The 22,820-nt window shown below is 33.8% G+C and overlaps 1 protein-coding gene across 1 annotated transcript in view; it reads right to left on the bottom strand.

Moving 5' to 3' along the window:
• LOC129227267 (probable chitinase 10) overlaps positions 1-22,820 on the bottom strand; it is a 153,532-nt gene that overhangs the window by 43,264 nt on the left and 87,448 nt on the right. The window contains exons 3-7 of the mRNA XM_054861785.1: positions 13,999-14,199; positions 9,554-9,816; positions 7,636-7,757; positions 4,510-4,639; positions 2,366-2,554 (exon numbers count right to left, since the gene is read on the bottom strand). Of these exons, the coding sequence (XP_054717760.1) occupies positions 2,366-2,554; positions 4,510-4,639; positions 7,636-7,757; positions 9,554-9,816; positions 13,999-14,199 (905 nt within the window). The remainder of the gene's footprint in view (positions 1-2,365; positions 2,555-4,509; positions 4,640-7,635; positions 7,758-9,553; positions 9,817-13,998; positions 14,200-22,820) is intronic.

Genomic DNA, 22,820 nt, shown 5'->3' with positions numbered 1-22,820 from the left:
GAATGTTCTTCACAGTGTTCTTAAGAAATCGTAAAAAAGGTACCTCTAGAACGAAATTCAGAGCACTTGTGTAATTATTGAAAAAATGTCACTTTTTTTCTGTACAGAAAATGTTTACCACAGAAAGTGATAAATTTCAACACTAGTTGAATGTTGTTAAATTATATCAAATATTAATACACACGACGCACAATTTCACGAACTCCTTGGGAACGAAAAAAAAGTTCGTAAAATCAAGAGTTCATAAAACTGAAAAAACGCTGAAAACTGCATATGATGAGTATAGCATCATGATAAGCTATATTAGGAACCAAAATTAAGAATACGGACAAATTGGATGAATACTAAACTGTTAAAACAATTCAGAAACATTCCTGGAAAATAATGGACAATTGATGTGCCCTATTTCTGCTAGTAACATATCTTGCAAAAAACAGGTACGTTTTTTGCTCAAAGTCAGTATATAATCTCCCTGAAATTATTCTTGAATATTTCTTCAGAATTTGCAAATTCTCCCGGTTAAAGTGAGTCACGTCCCTGGCACTTTTAAGGACAATCAGTTAGGTTTAATGTTAATGACTAGAAATATCTTGATTTACCAAGCTCCAGAAGCATTAACGCCATCATAGCCACAACTAAGCCAAAATTGCAAGTAATACCCAAGCAACTCCCTCTCCTGGCAAAGCTGCAACTATCCAGAGACTTGTCGCTCTCATTGGGGACTTAGTCAATCTGGATGAACCGCAAGCGAACTAATGTCGAAAACTGGTAGCTAAAAACTAAAATATCAAAGTTTTGTAGCATTTGATGATGCAGATCAACGGTATCTGTTTGAGCTTCCCCGGAAGAGGTAATCAAAGAATTCCAGAAAATAAAATCAAAAGCGAAGAGATTTTTTTTCATCGCTTCACGGGTAAATAGCCGCAGTGAATAAATTCTTAATTAAGCGTCACGTGACACTATTTAAGAATGATGCCAATGTCAGTGAGGGAGGGGAATTTGGGGCAAATTGAAATAGTTAAAATTACTGAGATTTTCCAAAATGAACGAATTGGAAATTTGTTTTAAAAATTACAGCATATAAAGAAAAAAAACATTGTATTTTATGACAAAACCTGCATTGAAACAATACTTTTTACTTTTGGCAGTAAATTTGCGATTTCAAAAAAAAGAAAAAGAAAAGAAAATGTTTCCCCCTTTTTTTTCCACGGGGCGAAATGAAAAATAAAATATTTTTCCAACGAAATATTTTTAATTCGATTATAAAAAAAAATATTTTTTATCAAATGAATCACTAATTAAAAGATTGAATGAATAAGTGAAAAGATACTGAAACAATAAACGAATAATTAAATAAATAAATTAGTTAATGTGTGAAGAAAAATAATTGAATGAGCAAAAGAGTGAATGAATAAGAAAATAAATGAATGAATGAATAAACAAGTAGATTACTAAAATAAGGAATTCAAATGAATTAATTAATAAATGAATACGTAAGTGATTTAGTAAATGATTGAGTGAGTAAACAAAATAAACTATTTCACTCCCCCCCCCCCCGCATGTTCTTGACTAAGTGAACAAAATACTTAAAATACAAATTAGCTTAATATTAACTAAATAAATACTGCACTGATTACTAGGGTCTCAATTAACATTTAAAATGTTAATAATTAGAACTTTATCATTTTATAATAACAAAAATACTTTTTGACTTACAACAAAATATTACAATGTGGGTACCAATTTTTAAAAACTGCCTGTATTATCACACGCTTTAATCATCGGCGTTTTTTTTTTTTACTTACTGGAATAGAATACATGTGCTACTACATAGTTAAAATGTTACCAGATCGTTGGCGCTAAAACCAGAGTGAATATTTCACCATTTCACTTTACCCCATATTCCCATATTTCTCTACTTAAAAACTGAAATCGGAATGCATGAAACGTCCTCTACCGATTTTCGCGCCAACGGAAAATACGTTTTCTTACCGCAACACAATCATTGCAGACAAAACCAAAGTGCAGGGAGCACCATCGGTTTTCATACGAGCAAGGATCAGGAAGAACCCAATCACTTTTATAAAATAAGAAAAAACTTTACATATTTCTAAACACTAAGCAAATGTTACAAATTTTACGGGGTTCCTTGATTGGTCAAAAAAAAAATGGGCCCCGACTGTTGATCCTTCTATTCTGCTTTTGAATTTATGAATTGTCTTAAGTGTGCATCGTTTATAAAACTATTTCAATGGCGTAGTCATTCCGTATTTTTCTTTTTAGTTTTCTAGTTTTTACGTAGTCGAGTTTTTGTTTTGATTTAATTATTATTTTTATTATTGAAATTCAATGAAATGCTACTTACTTCGTAAAAGGCGAGGTAACCTTTCTCTCTGGTTGCTAAACCTTCTTCTCCAGGAGATTTAGCCGGGGCATCGTATCCATAAGCTAGTTGAGGATTTTCCAGCGCATATGATCGGCCGTACATGGGAATGCCTACTACTAGCTTGTTGGAGGGAGCACCTTGTGTCAAATAATAGTCCACAGTCCATGCCTAATAAGGATAAAAGTGGATTTGCATGGTTATTATTCTTCAAGAGAAAGACATTTCAAGAAGAATATATTGAGGGAGAATTTTTTTTTCAATTAATGGGCTTCTGTAAATCAGATAACTCTATGATAGTTAACTTTTCAGGAGGCAATAAAAGAATGTAAGGTTTATTGCACGTTATGCAATTAGAGGGTAATTTCTGCATTTGTAGGCAATATTTGGAGGTACTCGTTGTTTTCCCTACTGATGCAGCTTGAAATAATAACCAAGTTAAGGGGAGGGAATTGTTTTTTTAACAGTATGTTATACAAGGTTACCAGGAGGGCTGGTTTACAGTCTAAGTCAGGGGCATCTAGCTTTTATACTAGAGGACCACACTGTAAATTTTTTGAGGTGAAGAGGGCCAAATATCAAACAGTATTTCAGTTCAGGTAGTGTAGTTAGCGCTAGACTCATCATACAAGCCATTCGTGAGTATATGTCATACACTGACGAATGTTTTTTTTTTTTTTTTTTTTTTTTATAAGCGCTCAGTGGTAGTTTTGGAGATTTTCTGAGCTTAGTTTTCTTAAAAAAATGCTTAAAAAATGCATATTATCAAATAAAAATGTTTTTTTTCCACTTTATATATCTTCTCGCGGGCCGTACAAAGTCTTCGTTTGCTAGATGTGGCCCGCGGGTAGTAACTTTGAGACACCGGGCCTTATACATCGCAATACCAGTTTCATACAGCTTATTAGAGGACACAGAGCATTTTTTGCTGTTTAACAAGTGATCAGTAATCTTTATTGTATAGCAGCTTAACCCTCTCAACGAGGCAAGCGTCTGTAGTGTGCGAGCCATATAATACTTGAGTAGTACAGTACATATTCTATACTTCCATATTAGTTATTGGATAAGTTATGTAATATACCACACAATTTTAGTCAAAAGATATATTGCAGTCCAGCATTTTCGAGTGACCCGACATAGGCAGTATTACGTCACAAGCCATGTGATATAAACTTGTTTTACTACAGATAACCTTAAAAAAACTTTTTTAAGCAAGTATTTGCTTTTGGTTTAGTCCGTAAAGAGATCCTTTGTTGGATGAATTTGGCAACATTATTAAAACAAAGCACATTTTCATCAGTTTCTGTGTTGCTGCTACCCGTGTGAAGTAGCTGTCATTTGTATACGGCGCAAGAGAAAATAGAAGGTTTGATAACGATGCTGTACAGCATCGATAATTCGTTGCCAATACTGCTGAATTAATTTTCTTGCCTCTAAAAAGATATCATCGTCGCGTCGGCGCTGAAAGTGATATGAATGTTCCTCATCAAACACTAAATTTTCGTGGATTCTCCATTTCGTCAAGCACGTGTAAGGAAGTTCCCTTATAATACAAAATTTTTTCATACAATGGTGCAACACAAAATTAGCGGTGCAGCATAACATTTTTTTAAAACTTTCCTAATACTCTTCAGCATTTTACAATAACGAAAAACGTTGTATATTGGCGTAACTGCCAAACTGTGTTGGATTTTCATCATTTGCAGACCTAGTGCACTCTCCAAGAGCTTCGCATCCATTCTTTCAAGTGACACTTCTATCGGCGGATAGTCATTCCCACGAGATCTTTGACGGAACCTTTTTAATGCCAAAGTGTTCCAGGAGTTTAATTTTACCCAGGGTGTTCAACGTTAAGCAATACTCAAGGAACATTTTTTGTCTCGCATAATCATACCACATGCACGCTGTCAAATTTTTGTATCTTGAAAACCCATTGACTGGAATCAGGTTCAAGAACGTAAAGATAAAAAGATGACAATAGAAAAAAGAAAAAAAAATGCATCAATGAAAATGGAAGGAGTATTCTATATGTTTTTTTCATCTAAAGAATTAAAAATTCAAAGTATATAGGAAATCAAGTAACGTAACATAAAATTCTGTTACAGCATCATTTTCTTAAAACTTACCACATTGAGTTGACTGATGTCGTCCAGTGGATCGATTCCGACAGGTGGATAAAGTGGAGCGTGGTGATGGGTTTCCGGCTCATATGCGGAGTGGTAATCATAAGTCAACAGATTCAGAAAGTCTGCGTACCTGAAATTCAAACATTTGAATTGAATTACGTATTGGAGAGAAGTTTACTAATAACAGGAACTGAAGTTAACTGATTAACTGAAGTTAACTTAGATTCGTAGCTGTCGCATATCAAAATAGACAGCTAAAATGAACAGCATTCTCTCTCATTTTGGCTAAAAAAAACTGTTAGGCCATGTCTATACTTTAATGCAGTAAGCGATCGCGATCGACATGTCGATATCGAGCCCATTTTCAGTCGATCACAGCAATAGTTTGAACATTGCTTTCTGTTAACCTAAATATTTATATTCAGGAATAAAATAAGATTTCACGTTTAAATTAAATTTCTTTTGAAGAGTTTCCAAACTTTTTATAGTTACTATTTTATGAATTTCAAATAAAGTAGAACTTGTGTCTGAAAATATTTTGATATGGGTTAACATAGTCATATTCCAGAAACTTAAAGCTAAAACTAGTTTAGTGATGATCAACCCTATCAAAAGTAGTTTTCTTCTTTAAAAATATTTTAGTTAAACAGCACTTGGCTTTAATCTCAAATACTTAAGGTCACCATGCTCCGAAATGCAAAAAGGTGGATACTTCCATAGGAAATTCTCAATCACATTTTTCAAGACAGGAACACATTAAACATATTAGAGAAAGAGAAAAAAAAAACCGAAATTTCCACCTATTTAATCCTGGAAAAATATCACTGAGGTGTGAAAAAGAAGAGAAATATATATTTTGCATTTTCTTTTTTAAATTACTATTGCACAGGTATACATTACAAGTAAAGTAGAATATAAAGTAGAAGCAAAAATATAAAGTGATAAAAGTAGTTACAGTCGAATCCCGACTTACGCGAGGGATGCGTTCCAAGACTCCTCGCGTAGGGCGGAATTTCGCTTTGTGGAAAAGGGTATGTGTAATTTTTTTTTATAAATATACCTAATTATTTTAGACACTTGTTAACACCACCTCAGACTGTTTTAAACCATTCCTTAACTATATGTTACTGTTTCTTACATAAAGAACTGAATTTTTATTTGTGTTTTAAAAAAGCTGTTTTAATCAACATAAAACACTTACGATGCACAAAATCAGTGATCAGCGGGAAAGCAAGACATAAAATAAACCAGTACAGTACGTAAAGTATGTAGTAACAATAAAATGATGTTCTATATAAAAATAAAAATATCTAAAATGATGCAATGTGCAGTAGATCTAGTAATGATATTTGTAACTCGAAAAAAAAAAAAAAAAAAAGATGTTGATGGATATAAACTGCGTAATCAAATCGTTATTCTAATACATTTTTAAATACAGTTGCTTCGCTATTTTTTTAATTACGTCTCCATCTATGGCAACACCTCTCTTCCTGGTTTCTTTAGTTCTCAATACAAGAGCAGCTTTTATTTTCATAATTTTTGCATTTTGCTTAGACACTACTCAGCGAACTTATACAGATATCCCTTTCTTGACTTTTAATTGCACATATGGAAGGCTCACTCATACCTAATTGTCGTGCTACGTTCGACTCATTTTTTATTTCTTCAAACACATCGAGAACTTTTAGCGTACCTTAAATTGTCAGAAACTTGATCTTTTTCTTTCTGTCTTCACAAACTTTAAATGAAACACTGCTCTTTGATATCATTATATTTCATCAACTTTCGCATTTAGAATGAAAAAAGTATGGTTAATGCGGAGTAGTTATTTGTATATACACAAATAAAGCTATGTTCAGACTATTACAGTGTGGAATTTCCTCTGCCAGTGGCACTAAATGGATGAACATCCATTCACGGGAAAAATATTTTTAGTTGCCAATAACAAAGCCGATACTTTCACACCGCGAATCCCTTTTGAAAATTGTCGTGTTGCGGACAAGGAATTCGCGTTAGGTCTAAAATTATTTACTGGTGAAAAAATCGCGTAATAGCCATTTCGTATAAGTCAAATCGCGTTGTAGCAGGAGTTCACTGTAATTATAACTATCTCAAAGTTTCAGAGCTTTTTTTTTTTTTTTTTTTTTTTGGCATTGTGATGCATGAGTAAAATTATTTCGCATTTGCAGCAGATCGTACAGATTGATCACTAGGGACAGTTTTTGTTTAACTATTTTTCTTTCATTAGAAGTAATTATCATAGTTATGCGTTTTAAAGTACCTGCAGCTAAATTTTACAGTTGCAAACCCATCAATAAATTTAACGGTTAGTCCACTTCTCGATTTCTTTCTCTTGGGTCAGTTTTAATATTCTTTTAACACTAGTAGTTTGTCCTGCAATGATGAAAACGTACTGTAATTCCGGTATTGCTCTCACTTTCACAGCACTTGGTGTAATTACTTGTTCGCTCCCTAGTTTCTTCTTTTTTATCATGTAAAGTAACAAAAAGTTAGTAAAATTCCTAGAAACTGCAGACAATATCGAGTTTTTCAAAAAAAAAAGTATGCGGATACTCTGAATCGTCCTGAAAATGCTGAGGTGTCCATATAATTGCAGACGCGTGATAAACCTAAGTTAAGTATTTAATTTTTAAAATACTTGGAACACATTTTAGTCGATAGCGTTTTTTGACGTCAAAGCAATAATACTTTGTTACGAAATTAAATGCCGGCATTTGATTCGACTTCTGTCAATCTTTATTGCGCCAACCTTAAATTAATATTTTACTCAAGATTGATCATTTGTGAACATTGAAATCACAGAGCGTTATGTAGAGTCAATCACACTGACGAAAACATTTTGACTTAATACTTCACTGAACATTTCATTGATCTTCCCAACAAAATCCTTTCTTTTGACGATAAAGAGAATGTTGAAAATGCGAAGAACCGCATTTCCTGTAGGATTTTTTTCTGACGAAAATTGTTGGCGAATCGAAAGTGTTAACATTCGAATAAGAAAATGAGCAGAATGTAATATTCATGCAATATACGTTTTTAATTTTTTGCAATTAAACAAAACATTGATTAAACAAAAACGTTGTTTTTACAAAAAACAATCCGTACTTTGATATTTGAGGGATGTCAAAGCCGTGGTCGATGTAGTCTTTTGTAGCAGGCACAGCAACGGACAGCAACAGCGGCTCTTTTCCTGCAGCTATTTCTCCTTCAATGGCTTCTCGAATTTCCTGTAAAATATACAGTTATTTTATCCTTTGGTAGTTTCAATGTACATGGATTATACGTTACTCAACACTGTACAAACGATTCATAAACGTTCCTGGAAAATAATGGGCAGCTGATGTTCCCAATTTCTGTCAGTAACATATCTTTAAAAAAAAAAAAAAAAAAAAAAAAAAAAAACAGGAATGTTTTCCATTAAAAATCAGTAACCTTCCTAAAACCATCCTTAAATCTTTCTAGATATAATACAGGTTGCGTTCGACGAACCTCACCGGTCGGTTACTAACCGCAGCGTTCTATCATCCATCGGTTACCTCACCGGGGTTACCATTTTAAGCTGTTGATTGGTTGATTGAAGCACGTGATCAATAGCTGTCACGTGATCGGTTACCGGTAGCTACCGGTTGAGCTCGTCGAACGCAAGCACAGAAATATCTCTGGTTAAAGCCAGTCACGTTTCTGGAACCGCGAGAGAAAACTTAAGTAGGCTTTAAGTAGTAGCTTGGCACCTTCCTGATTTGCCAAGAAAGCTCCTAAAGTATTACTGCAACTAGGGCCAACGCTAACACAGAACGGCAAGCACCACAAAACCTCACTTGCTTACAATTCTTAAAAAACTGCTGTATCTACAGACTTATATTGTTCTTACTAGGAGTATACGTCTAGCTGGGCTTCAAGCGTTCTTAAGCCGACGCACTTAATAAATACGTTCAGTTAATCTTTAAACTGGTAGCTAAAAATATTTTAAATAACCAGTGAGAAACTTGCATTCGATGGGATAAGTACATAGCAACGAATGGAGAGTACTTTGAAGGGGACAAAATCGGAGTGAACTAAATTTTGTAAAATAAATTTTTAATGGCCTCAGTTTGCGTATTAATTGAACAGACTACGTACAAGATAGATGAACACCCAGGGCATGGGTAGAAATCAAACTCACGACCTCAGGGATACGAAGCAAGTGACGCTGCACATCACAACTCAAAGAGTCCTCGAAGACCCCTGTTCCGTTATGGTGTGTAGTGTAAATTGAGAATGATTTAAGCATTTAAGCGTTGAGGAAAGGTTACAGAAAAGAATAAATTGAAGAGTACAGTCTAAAATCTGCTTCAATGATTTACCACAATGGGGTTGCTTCCTTCATTCAAAAGTACTCCTGTTAGTCACTAAAATTGATAGAATAAGCAAAAAAAGAAAAAAGAAAAATAGCATGGAGCGAGAAAAAACTTTCATTTTCCCAACACTTAATTTTTAAATGTCCGATTTTGAAAATAAGGCGTGGTATTTGTGACGTCACAAATGATGTACTTGGCCCTTCTGTCTATCGCGTTTCCTCGTTATGATAATCAATAAGAGAATTAAATAGTGCGGTCTAACGCTTGCTATCAACCATATCGTTGCCAGTATATGTGAGTAAAAAAAGGAATTAAATATTCTCTCTCTCTGCTTTGTGAATGGCATTTCATCATTTGCGATGTCATCGGCCGAAGCGTAAACAATAAAAGAGCACAGATTAAAATAATTTTTTTTAAATATTAAACTTAGTCAAATTATTTAAAAAATATTGAGATCCTGTGTTTATAAGCATGCTCTTTCAGAAAAAAAAATAATTTTACAATTTCGGAAATGACCCCATTTTTGAGCTCTCTGCCATGCTTTCAGTGACAAAGCGAAGTAAATGCAACATTGCTTTGAAACAAAAATAAATTTTTGCTTAGACATATTCTGTGCGGATTTTGTATTAAATGAACTACGGAAAACACAGCCAACTCAAAAACAACAGCAAACTCAGGATTCTCACCTTGACTAGAAGGGCGTATCCATTCTTGTCGGTGGTGTAGTTCCCGCCTTCCCTGAAGGCCGGGTATTCCCAGTCGAGGTCGATTCCATCGAATCCATGTACCCTAAGGAACGTCATGATGCTCGATACAAATATCCGTCGGTGTTCTTCTGATTCCACGAGCTTGGAGAAACGCTTGGAGCCCTCGTTCCAGCCTCCAACGGCTATCATCGTCTTCAGGTTCGGATTGAACATTTTCAGGTTGACGAAGCTCCTGTAGTTTCCTGAAAGATGAAAAAGCAGCATAATGTGTAGAAATCAATGACGAATCCTGTGATCAGTGGCAGTTTCAGGGAGAAGGGTACTGGGGAAGTTACCCTTCCCAGTAGTCGAAAGCATTAGCTCCTTTTTTTTTTTCTATTTCCAATAAAGCAAGAATATCCTAGCATTTTACTTTTTTTTTTTTTTGGTAAAAGTGTTTGAAAAGCATGAAAGAAAGTGTTTGATACATCTGTAAAATGTTGATACAACAATAGTGGTTAACAATAAATTGATTACGTACGTATTTCGATATACATTTTAAATTTGAATAAAAGGTCAAATAAATTTTAATTGAGTGATCCTATCAGAGCCCAATATCCCAATAGGCAGTGTAGGCAGCTGCCTAGGGTGGCAAATGTTTTAGGGGCGGAAAATTTTGCTTCAATCACATTTTTTAAATTATTATTCTTGAAAATAAAACATCAGTTCTTTTTTTATTTTCCCCTCAAAACAGCGACATAACTGATCCTAACCTCCCTTAGGAGTGTTCATCATGAAACATTACTTGAATGTATTAAGAATTGGAAAATAATTTGGGATTATTACTTCTCTTCAGTAAGTTAATTAAAAGCTACTCCGTTTGGAAAACCATTTATTTATAGAACGAATCAAAATATTTTTTAAATTTTTAATATGAATTGTTTACATACTATAGGTGACGCTTTAAAACGCCACAATTTGATTGTTTTAATATACGTATTTGAATGTTGAAAAAAAAGGAAGTAAACCGAATGATTTTGAAATTACGGTGTTTTTTATTGCTCAGTTCATTCTGTTCGGTTACTTTGTTAACGAAAAAATTAACTAAATTCTGTTTTTGTCAATTTAAATGCCGTTGTCACTGTCTTATGAAAGTTCGTAATCGAATACAAAATTTCAGACTTACAAAAACTAAAAGGCAGAGTATAATTGTAATAAACAGTTTTAGAATAAAATTGAATGCTTTTGAAACGAACTAAAAAGAATTAAAAAATAAACTCTCTAAATCTTGTGCAGATTTAAAGCCCCATAGAGATTCAACATGCCCTACAGATTGCAAGAAAAAATTTAGGATTGAGAATTTTTTATAGCAATTAAAATACATGCAATAGTTAAAAGGAAAAACATGGGGTGCGTGCACTATGCACTACATGACTATAAAGAAGTATTAAAGAGTACATACATATGTATATATTTTACACGAAAATAAAGCTATCGGGTGATTTCGCGTTTTGAAAATTTTGTGAACTTACTATTAACAAGAATCAAAATTTGATTATAATATTTTAAGTTTTAATATTTCGCGAGTCTTAAATTGTTTCTCTATTACGATGGGCTTGTGAAAAAAAAAAAGTGCTTTTCAGTATTTAAATTGACCTTGGATAAGGTCACGTAAGTGGATGGGGGGCGGAAAATCTCAAATCTGCATAGAGGCAGCATGAAGCTAAATTCGGTCCTGGTTCCTATTCGAATCAAACTACTTTTATGTTTGCTAACTCATGGACAGGACTCATTAATATCTGTTTATTATTATTATTATTTTTTTAAATTCTAACTTCTGATTATAACCTAGGGGTATATTGAAGTCTTATATTAATCCTTGTCTAACACTTGCATTTGCTTCAAAAAAAATCTTAGCTGAAGGATCTTCTGACTTAGGAAATGTACAAGGTAGGATTTCTTGATTTTGTCGACAAATATTTATTATAAAACGCATTTTTGAATTCAAATTTATATTAAAAATTTGACATTTCATTTCCTGCTTGAAATTATGGGCGAAATACTTAAATTTTAACTCATAAATCTTCCAGAACTTATTCGATACCCCTTACAGACATTAGGTCGAAACAGCCCTTGCCTATGATCTCAATGATGAGGATTAATTTTATAAGACAAAGACATTTTTGAGCATTCATATGATTTCGAAAACGACAAACTGCTAGTCAAAAATACAGTTTACTTCGAGCGAGATATTCAGCAAGCAATGACTTTAATTTTAAGTTCGGTACGTACTGTACTAATGTACAGCCCTTGTAAGTACACTCAACATGTGAAAATGTTGCCTTTTCAGTTGATTAATTAAAAACTCTTTCTGTAAAGTAATTTTTTGTCTCCCATTTTCAAAATACATGCAGTAATTAATTAAATCGACCCATTTTTCGGAAAAAATAATACAATGATCTGAGTGGGGTCCGGTTCCAGTTTATGCGGATAATTGGAGTTCTACTGTACTATTCAGTTCTACTAACTGTTCTTAATGAAAATATTTTGTTCCTTTACTGCATTGACTTGAAAAAGTATGTTTGTTGAACATTCTATTACTGGTATTTCGGTATCACGTAAAAAAACAAAACAAAACAAAACACGAATACCGGATTTTTGTTTTTGGTCCGATATTTAAATCACCAGTTATCATGCTTTCTGTTCTTCTTTTAAAAAGTACTATCAAATTTGAGAATCAAAACAACTGCATCGCTATTATCTATTCAAAAGCAGAAAATTTTTCTCACCGAGAAAGTGTATAAGTGGCTTGAAAGAACAGCAATCAAATGAGCAATGTCAGCTGAGTGCGAAAGATTTATGAAGACTCTGACTCAGATTCCCTAATTTTGTGCTGAGTGATCCTTACAACATGTCATTTTGAGTTAACCAGGATGGAAGATAATGCTCTCCCGGTTGTTCGAAACGAAAATCTTTTCCGCCAAGAGGTGCCGTCAGTAGGTCATGTTAAACCATGATAAGCGTCTGCAGCAACTATTTCAACGATATTAAATTCGCGAAAACATTCACATTATGAGTAATCCACGATGTATAAATGTAATGATTTACGTGGTGGTTCAGTCTTGAAAACAGAAAAGATTCTTATCCTTCTTGACTATTTCTATATATATGTAAATTGCTGTATGTATGTGTCTGTGTGTTCCTTATACAAATTCGCAGTTTAAGTCATATCTTTGCCAAATTTGGCAGAGCGATCCTTTCATGCTCAGGAATTTACACAGGAGATTTTGGCATGGAAATCAGTGGCTTAGAATGTTTACGCCTGTTAATAGTTTTTGAAATTTTTAAAAAATTCAAAGATGTTTAAATTTTTATTTTTAGCGATAAAATTGCTCTTTTCCACACGTTGAGGGGAAATTATACACTTTATTTTCTGTCCTTTAAACCTGATTGTTACGCATGCGTCACTTGACACAACTTTTATTTGCGAAGTAAGCCTTGCAGCGCAGCTAGTTGAAAATATTCACCATAATCTTAAAGTAACAACACGTCGGCTAAATTTTTGTTCAGATTCTAAATAATCTATTAAAGAGAAACATACGTTCTTTGTCGAGACTTATAATGTATGCTACAGACTCGGAATTCACAGAACTTTTTTTTTTATCTTTTAGTTCAACATTAATGCGAGTCGTTGTTAATAATAATGTATTAAAAATAAAGATCAGTGGTCGTCAATCGCCCCCAGACGACTAAAGATTTAGTATCATTCGCCACCTGGTCTTACACTTTCCCCATTCCCCCACCTGCGTTATAGATTAAAGTTAATGTCATTAAATAGTTATCTTAACCTTCATTTAAACTAGTCATTTTTAAGTTTCAGAAGCAACTTGAAAGCTCATTCGTTGCTTAGTAACTATTTTGGCTTATAAAAAAACTGAGCGACTGCGAAAAAAAAGAGTGGTGATTAATAAATTTCGTTCTACTTACGAATGGCGACTGGAAAATATGCCCAATCTTTGTTTTTATAATCTACCAATAATAGGAGGGAAACTTTTCTGACGTTCCTTCAGAAAAGTTTCCAATGCTACAGTGTAAAAAAAATTCAGGAACGTTCCTGGAAAATAATGGGCAGCTAGTGCGTCTGTCAGTAACATATCTGGCAAAAAACGGGTAAGTTTCCACTAAAAGCCAGTAATGCTGTGTGTCTCTACACCTCTATAAAGTTTAATCCAATTTGAAGATGATCGAGCGGGGACGATTTGAAAAATTAGGCCAGTTGACATGAAACGACTCATTTGCAACATCACAGGCTCTTTTTTATTTGTTATGTGACCAATAATTTTGAAGTATCCAGGTTATTGCAATAAAAATAGCTACTAAAACGGATTTCAGAGCTAGTAATTGGCATGCAACAACATTTACAGTATTATATAGATTCCTTTTACCTTGTTCGATGTCGTTGTATGGGTCAAACGGTTGAATCTGGTAATCTTCGGAAAGCGAAGCGAAGGCATAAATGATGTGTGTGCAAAGGTAAGGATTGATATTCTCCGGAGTGAATTTGGCCAACCCCGGTCTGTACACAGCCCAGTTGGAGTAGTAGCAGACAAGTTTTGGTTCTGGAGGCTGACTTCCATCCAACGCATCTAAAATAAACAAAGATAAAATATTAATGTCGAGGTGTTATGCTTAGCAGGTATAAACTTAAGCACAGCTTTGGAATTGAATTTGTGCGAAATGTCTGACTCAAAGTGGAACTTCTATAGCATAGAAAATAAATGGAGTAATAATCACTAAAGTTATCTTACAACTGAAAGAGTTCTCAAATTCAGATTTCCTCAAAATATCACCGAGAATTTTGTCAGTTGAATCATATGGTCTTTTTCTTGCTACTCCACACTGATCTAAAATCAGATCAGGTCCATGAGTTCAATCGCCCTCGATCTCTCCAACACCAGACCAGGTCTATCCAGTATGTCCTCATGCGGCAAGGTAACACAACAAACAGGGGCGGATACAGAAAACCATTTTAGGGTTATGGGGGCATGCTGAAGAATGAACCCCTCCCCCTTCATGAACGAACCTACACTGTAAAAAAATTCAGAAACATTCCGGGTTATTTCCGTGGAAACGTTTTGGGATTTCACAGGTTTTCACCTATTTCCCTGTAAAATCAAGTATTTTTTCAAAAAAGTTTTCTGAATTGCTACAAGTGGCACAAATGTAGACTTTTCAATGTTGTGAAAATTATTTTTAGCTACCAGTTTAAACATTGAATGAGCGTATTTATTACGTGTGTCGGCTTAACCGTGCACAGCGGCCCGTCTAGAATGACTAAGCTCCTAATAAGAGCGAATAAGTCATTGGATAGCTGCAGCTCAGCGAGGCAGGGATTATAGGCGAGGACCGTGATTGGCTCAGCGAGGCAGGGATTATAGGCGAGGACCGTGATTGGTTTGATGGAGCTTTATTGTTAAATCAGGAAGTATCTCACTTATATTAAACCTACTTTGTTTTCTGGAAAATTACCGAAGCATGGCTAGCTTTAACAGAGGAAGTGTCCCGATGCTTCAGAAGGTTTCAAGGATAATATCAGAAAGGTTACTGGATTAAAGCGGAAAACGTAAATTGGGCACATCAGCTGCCTATTTTTTTCCGGGAATGTCTCTGATTCGTTTTTACAGTGTACGGTTTTGGGTATGAAAAATTTCTGAAACTGCTTGGTGGACAATAAAAACACCAAGTTGGCCAGGAATAAGACGCCTAAGTGGAACAAATGTTGCAAATTGATTTCATAAGCAATGGAATGAAGTAATAAGTTCAAACATTTACTTTCAAAAGTAATTAATGAATTGTAAAGATACTGCAATCGTTTACAGATTAGGCATACAGTGTTTGAACACAATGTGGACGGATATTGTTGTCGGTAGTTTAGGGGGGGGGGGGAGTAAATCATGACCCCTGACAGCTGTGATGCGAAATCAGCAGCACAAGCATCAATAGGTTACACCATAAAACTCAGCTTGGCTCCTAGTCACCGTAGGGGGTTCATGACTCTGACAATTTGTGATACGAGGGAAAGAGAAGATAACAATAACAGTGACATCATACATTTTAGTGAAATAAAAATATTTTTATAATACTATGTTTATTTAATATAGCGAGCCGTGTAACAAGGAAAGGGGGTTGGAAGTCAAGACGAAGTGTGACAAGTTTCAGAAGTGGGAAAATGTAGAAAAAAAAGTGTGACTTCATTGATGGACAGCCCCTGATGCAGGGGGAAGGAGAACAAAATATGTATCCTCATCGTCATATACGTTTAAAGAGTACAATATTACCAAATTACTGTTTAGTATTTCAATCATTTAACAAAAATTATCAAAGTTGGCATGAAAATTGAATTTTTCACTTCTCCCCATCAAGTGGACATTGTTCATTTTTTTATGAAATACTAACTTACTACCCGGTGTTGCTCGGGTGCTTCTCAATGCAACATATCTTTTAGATAAGTAAATGGATGAATTCTATCTAAATGATAGTAAAAAACTGCATTCACACCACTCTAGGCTGTAATCTTCAAAAGACTGTTAATAGCACAGAAAGTCGAGCTTTTGCGGAAAAATAGCATCAAGTAAAAACGAAAAAGCATAAGGCATGTTGTCGGGATTCTGTCAACAATATTCTTTGGTTCTGTCGTGTCACTGGCATGTTGTCTGCGATTGAATCAGACGGGCGGTACATCCAATGTCTTAATGGCCGAGACAAATGATTGTCTTGCACATCTTGTGGGACAACCTTTAACATGATGCTTCGAATACGAAAATCGTAATGCTGCCTTTGAAGGATTTGTTTACTCCAAGACATTAAAGCATGCTATAGTACTTTTCACATACATTTTATTCTGGAAAAAAATCATGGGATGTCTTCCTAGAAAAAGTCGTGAGTAAAATTCAATGGTTTTTATCAGTTACAAATATATGCAAAATATAACACCGTTACAATATTTTCAGTCATTGTTATTAATATCCGTTAACATTCCGTTTTAAGGATTTTCTGGCAGTGTTTTTACTTTCAAGGTAGACTCATTTTTTAAGTTTTTGTAAGTGTTCAGGTATGCAAGCACATTCCGTAGAACACGTTCACTTATTATAAATAACTTCACAAAATGTGTCTGTTTGCCCTTTCCATAGCGATTTAGTGGCATGTCATGGAGTAAAATTAGATAAGTGTAAGTTACATAAAAAGACGTACGTCAGCCACATTTTATTTCCTTATATTTGTGTCAAATTTCTATTTTCGTAGGTAAAAATGATAGTTAGACATTAATATTGGTGTCTTGCAACGATTTAAAATTTGTCTAGATTAAAATTTTATTTCAAATTTTTGAAACCTCACTCTTGCAGCAAATGTTGTACATGATAACTCAAACTGATGCAGGTATAAGAGCACTTATTTAAGTTTGCTGTTCTAGAGTATTCCTTTGAGAATATCGCAATTTTAATTTACAGAGGCACAGTCATCATGAGGGGTAGGGATGGTTCCACTGAATATTAGTTGCCATAGATTTAGTTACAGCTATTATTTTAAGTTACATAAAGCATTAAAAATGGAGTACGTGGACGCGAACTTATGGAACGAACTATATAAAACCCGTCAATTGGACTGCCTTATAGAGAAAGAAATAGGCGTGCACATTTTGGTCACTATCCGCGTCATTTTTTTTTTTTTTTTTTAATTATTTGCAGGCCGTGAAATTAAAATAAAGGGAAAAAAACCGTCTTGTTGCTACTTACAACTGTATAATAGACAATTATTTTGTTTATGTTTTACATAAGCTTGTTGCACATTTTGTTCACCTTATCCGCAGCTTAAAAAGGAACGAAATGTATTCCCACGTTTAGAAACGTAATCCAAATACTAAAAAGTTAAATTATTCAAAATTTTCTCATTCGTAAATTTGACTCAAATTTTGCTCCTAAATACAATTCTTAGTCCCCTTCCAGCAGCAGAAAGAAATACATTTTTGAGTGAACCCAACCTTTAAGCATGCAACATAAAGCTATCTATATGGGAAATAAATAAAATTAACATGCATTTAAATTACTTAATCGCCTGCCCTTATGATTTATTGATCGTGATAATAAAGAACTTAAGTCTCACAGGAAATTTTAATTTCTTGAAGTTAAAAGAATAATGTATCACAATGAGTGGTTACACGTGGATACAAATTGTTTCACCTTATCCCTGCACTGTGAACAGAGTTGCTTCTATTACACTGATACGTATCCATTCGTATCTTACAGCATTTTTTCAAAGACAGTTGAATTACTTAGTAATAGTTACAAACTTCCAATATTTTTCGATTATTTACAAGAAAAGTTATCGAACTGAGAGTCTTGTAACTGGGAATGGAGATTTGTTCAACTAATTTTAAGATGAAGACTAAAAAGAAAAAACTTTATAATGTGGCGTAATATTGCATCATGCCCTTTTCAGTAGCAATCTCTTCGTGTCAAAAGTTGCCTCCTACCCCCTAACTGGTTTAAAATTATTGCTAGTCAGCGAAGATGCTCCATCAGGTGTACTATTTCTTCGAGCGTTAAAATAATATAAAATTTTAAACGATTAAGAAATTTGTTTACATAAAAAATGTAGACATTTTATGCATTTTACAAGTTTAAGTTAATATTTCTTTGCATTTTTTCAATCAGATTATATATTTTTTTAAAAAATATTAAAATAATTCATAAAAAGACTAAAATTACATTTTAAGTGTTGTAAATGATGTTTTTATTATTGGGTCGATTCATATTTTGATATAAAAAACGATTTTTGCCGTGCCTAATCTAGTTTTTGTGTTATGTGTCTAGTTATTATGTTATCAAAATACGTTTTAACATTACGAGAGGAATTTTTCAAAACTCGATTCTGAAGTAACGGCTGGATCGAATTAAACAAAACTTTGTATACAAAGTTTAAAAAGTTTGCTGATCAGAAATATGTAATAAAAAAAGGGGGTTCTAATTGAAATATTTGAAGTTGATGCTCGTTTAAATATGAAGACGATCCCTTAACAACAATTTTTTTTACATAATTATGTAGAACTTTTTATTCCTGAAACAATAACACCTTACACCTATCTCTAGTACCAATAGTCTTTGAATACGATCGAGTGTTTCGTTTTTTTTTTCTATGATTGTACATGTAATGAAGTCCATCACTATTCCCCTCCCCCTTGAAAGATAAATTCAACCTACGCTACTATGATGCACAAAAATGATTATTTTGCAATTCATTAGCCATATTAGTATTTTTACCCCTGATCTTCGATAACCTGGAGCGATTTCTGTAAAACTGAGGTAAACCAAATTAGGTAAATCATGGAATAGTGTAAATAACATATACATATTGATTTGTTTATGGATAATACAATATTAAATTAAACTTCCGTTGCAAGGATGTCGTTTTAATATAATTTTAGTATTCTAATACTAAAACTGTTGAAGATTGTACTTGAATAATGAATGCATTTTTAATACCTATCTCATTTTGGTACTTTCTGTGCTGTTTATGTAGGAAACATAGACCACAACTTCGTTTTTTGTTACGGTATTATTACTTGAACCCTTACTAGCGATATGCGCAAAAAAATTGAAGAACCGACGGTGATTTCAATTCAATCCTGTGTCTTTGCAGGATGCAATTTAAGAACCACTGAAAGACAGTATTTCTTTTTCGTTCGACTTTCTTACCAAACATGCTCTACGCTTGTCGCTAATCAACATTATCGGCCATTGTTGAGGATACTTTTTGTGTTGATTGCATTTAAAATATCTCCTGGTGGTTATATGCTGAAAACAATTTTCATTTGCTTTGAACCAAGGTTCACAAATTTAACGATCTGAAGAGATTTTATTTCGGTTATTTTTTACAGGCTTTTCATTCAGACCAAACTCATAACTATACGATAATTCGTTCGTGTCCAAAAGAGCAATTTTATGATTAAAAATATAGGAGAGGGTGGCACAAAGCGGGTAGGTTTTCGAAGAAGGCTCGAAAATTGTAGTTTTTGGATTTTAATCGCAACAATTTCGGTTTTATTTCCTAGCAGAGTTCTAGAGCTTCAAAATAAAAAAGTGATTTTTGTATTATTTCAAACCCAATATTTATTTATTATATCAAACTTAACAAGCATGTGAAAAACCTGCTTTGCCCTACCATTGAGCCAAAAGCGGGTAAGCTTAACTAATTGTGGTTTGGTACATTTGCCAATCAAATATGAAGTTATAAGTGATTAAAATAATTGACTAGCTACCTGCCATTATATAAAAAAATATAAAACAGTTGTACCTATCCAATTTAAAGACAGTACATTTGTTTCTAAAACATAAATAAATAACTGAGTTAATTAATAGACTAATTAATTGTGCCATCCTAAAAAATAACTTTTTAAAGTTATACTTATCCTATTGAGAGAGAAAATCTAAGTCAGCACACGAGTCAAGAAATTTCAAATAAATATATGATTAAATCCTACACCCGCTTTGCCAAAAGGCACTTTTTTATTTCAATAATTATAACCTTAAAGTAATAATTCAAAAAAAAAAAAAAAAAAACGAAATGACCATCGTAGTTTATAGGTGGATAGTGTTAGAATAAGTTAATATTATTGACATTAAAAAAAAATGAGCTTGTCTTCGACTAATCACAAGTTACAAAACTTCATTTTGTTTTTGAATGTATCATATTTTTTATTTTAAGCCAAGTTGCGCCATGCCACTTCACTGCTGCTTCGCTGGGACTGATAATAACTCTGGGGGTGTTCGGGTAAACACGACATACGTATTCATCGCGGCTAACACACCTTGGAGAGGCATACGAAGGCTTTTGGGCGACCTACTCGCTTTGGGCCACCCTCCCCTAAACTTGAACCTCTTTGTAACTTTTTTAAATTCCAAAAACCAGCCTATATGAATTCCTGAGCAGCAATTTAACTCTGTGCCAAATTTGGAAGAAATCCGATTGAAACTATATATATATATATATATATATATATATATATATATATATATATATATATATATATATATATATATATATATATATATATATATATATATATATATATATATATATATATATATATATATATATATATATACTAGCTGACCCAGCCACGCGTTGCTGTGGCGCATTAGTTGGATTAAAATAATCTTTTATTCCTTATTTTAACACAATCAAATTAATATTTTTAGTAAAAACCTTAGAATAGTTTGCCTGATTCTCAAATATATGAGATTGATACTGGGCGTGTTTGAACGAAGTAGGTACCTTTTAAATTTACTCAGTACTTTTCTGAATTTTCTATAAAAAAAAAGCCGTACTTACTCCTTCTGCTTTGTAAATTTAGCAAGTACTTATTTCTGTCAAACGTGAACAATAACTTGAAAGTGATAAGTAAAGTATCGAAATGTTGAATTTAAGCACTAACCAGTATACACTTTTTGAATGCATATTTTATTCATATCAGCTTAACTATAGTTTGTAATCAATAACTTTCAATAGCTTATTTTAAAAATATACAAAATGAACTGATAGCATATAAAAATTAGTGTTTGAGAAATGAGGGAGATGCAATTGATTTCGAACTATTGTTTTCTACATTGTTAAAATTAAAAGTTATATAAGAACTAATTTGTGTACAATATTTTTCGTTAATCTGTTTTTTGCAAAAACGAATAAACTCGATGGTATTCCCACGCGTGAGCAGGCGACGTATAGTTGCCCATGAGAGAAACATGTGTTTTCCAAGTCCAGTCCGCAAACTGACATTGTTTGGCCTTGTGATTTATTTATGGTTATAGCGAAAGCTAAACGAACTGGAAACTGAAGCCTTCGAAATGGTATTGGAGATTCTGTAGCTATTAATGGAATGCGTGGCAGTAGAGCAGCTTCACCTTTAAACTTTCCTGTTAAAATTGTAGCTTTAAGAACATTTCCCGTTATTCTTTTGATAACTAAACGTGTGCCGTTGCATAATTTAGGAGGGTTTAAATTTCGGAGAAGTATAATTGCTGAACCAATTTTCAAACGTAGATTGTGCGGTGGCATCCCTGGAATATCCAGGGAATTTAAAAATTCGGCTGGAAAGTTAACTGCTTCGTTTTCATCAACAACTGTATCGATTGAGTGGAAAGACATCAGATTACCCGGCAGCAACTGTTGTATCTGAAAGTTTATTTCGTCTACATCAACATTTCTGGCAGCCAAAATAGCACGATTGCAGAGCCAATTATGATTTAAATAATTATTTAATATGTCTGGAAAGACACTCTCAATGAGTTTACTTTTCGTTTCAACGGCAGTGCAGAAATCATCTGGCAATTTTATGTAATGTGTATTTTGGTACAGTTCAATTTCCCCGTTTCCAATATCCAACAGTTGTTTAGAAAATACGTGTGCGGATGGATCGTTTTGATTTTGCACTCGCATGTTTATGGTTAAACGCAGTATTTTAACATTTCGCCATAAAAACGATTGCTTTAAACATGCATTGATTTCGTCGGCAAAAGTAGAGTGAGGAATGACTGGTAACGTCTGCCGGAAGTCCCCAGACAGAAGCAAGACAGTACCACCGAAAAGTTTATTGTTGCCTTTCAAATCTTGCATGCTCCTATTAAATGCTTCGAGTGAATGTTTATGAGCCATAGTGCACTCATCCCAAATTACAATTGCACAATTCTGCAACACTGCAGCCATTCCGCGTTTCTTTTTAATGTTACACATTGCGTTCGGTTTATTATGAATATCTAATGGCAACTTCAAAGCAGAATGTGCTGTTCGCCCACCATCTAACAAAGTGGCAGCAATGCCTGATGATGCAATTGCCAATGCGATTTTCTGTTGTGATCGTATCTTTGCAAGGATTAATGATATCAAAAATGTCTTGCCGGTTCCACCTGGTGCGTCTAAGAAAAAAAATCCGCCTTGTTCAGTATCAACGGTCAGCATAACCTGATTATAAATATTTTTTTGTTCAACTGTCAGTAATGGTTCATTATTCGCAATAATTGTAGCTAAGTCAACGGCATTGTATTGCTTTTCTCGTTGCAAATCAGTATTAACTAAGTCGGTAGCCAGGCGATCAGGTGATGGCATACCATAATGACTAAGTGGCAAATGTGAAATTAAAATACATAAATCTTCGATCAATACTAATGCTTCATTATACATATATGGTGTAAATTCTAGATTTGGACATTGTTTT

This window comes from Uloborus diversus, chromosome 8 (assembly GCF_026930045.1).
Source record: "Uloborus diversus isolate 005 chromosome 8, Udiv.v.3.1, whole genome shotgun sequence".
Classification (NCBI taxonomy): domain Eukaryota; kingdom Metazoa; phylum Arthropoda; class Arachnida; order Araneae; family Uloboridae; genus Uloborus; species Uloborus diversus.
Note: the sequence above shows the minus strand (reverse complement) of the source record. Positions and strands in the feature narration are given on the sequence as shown.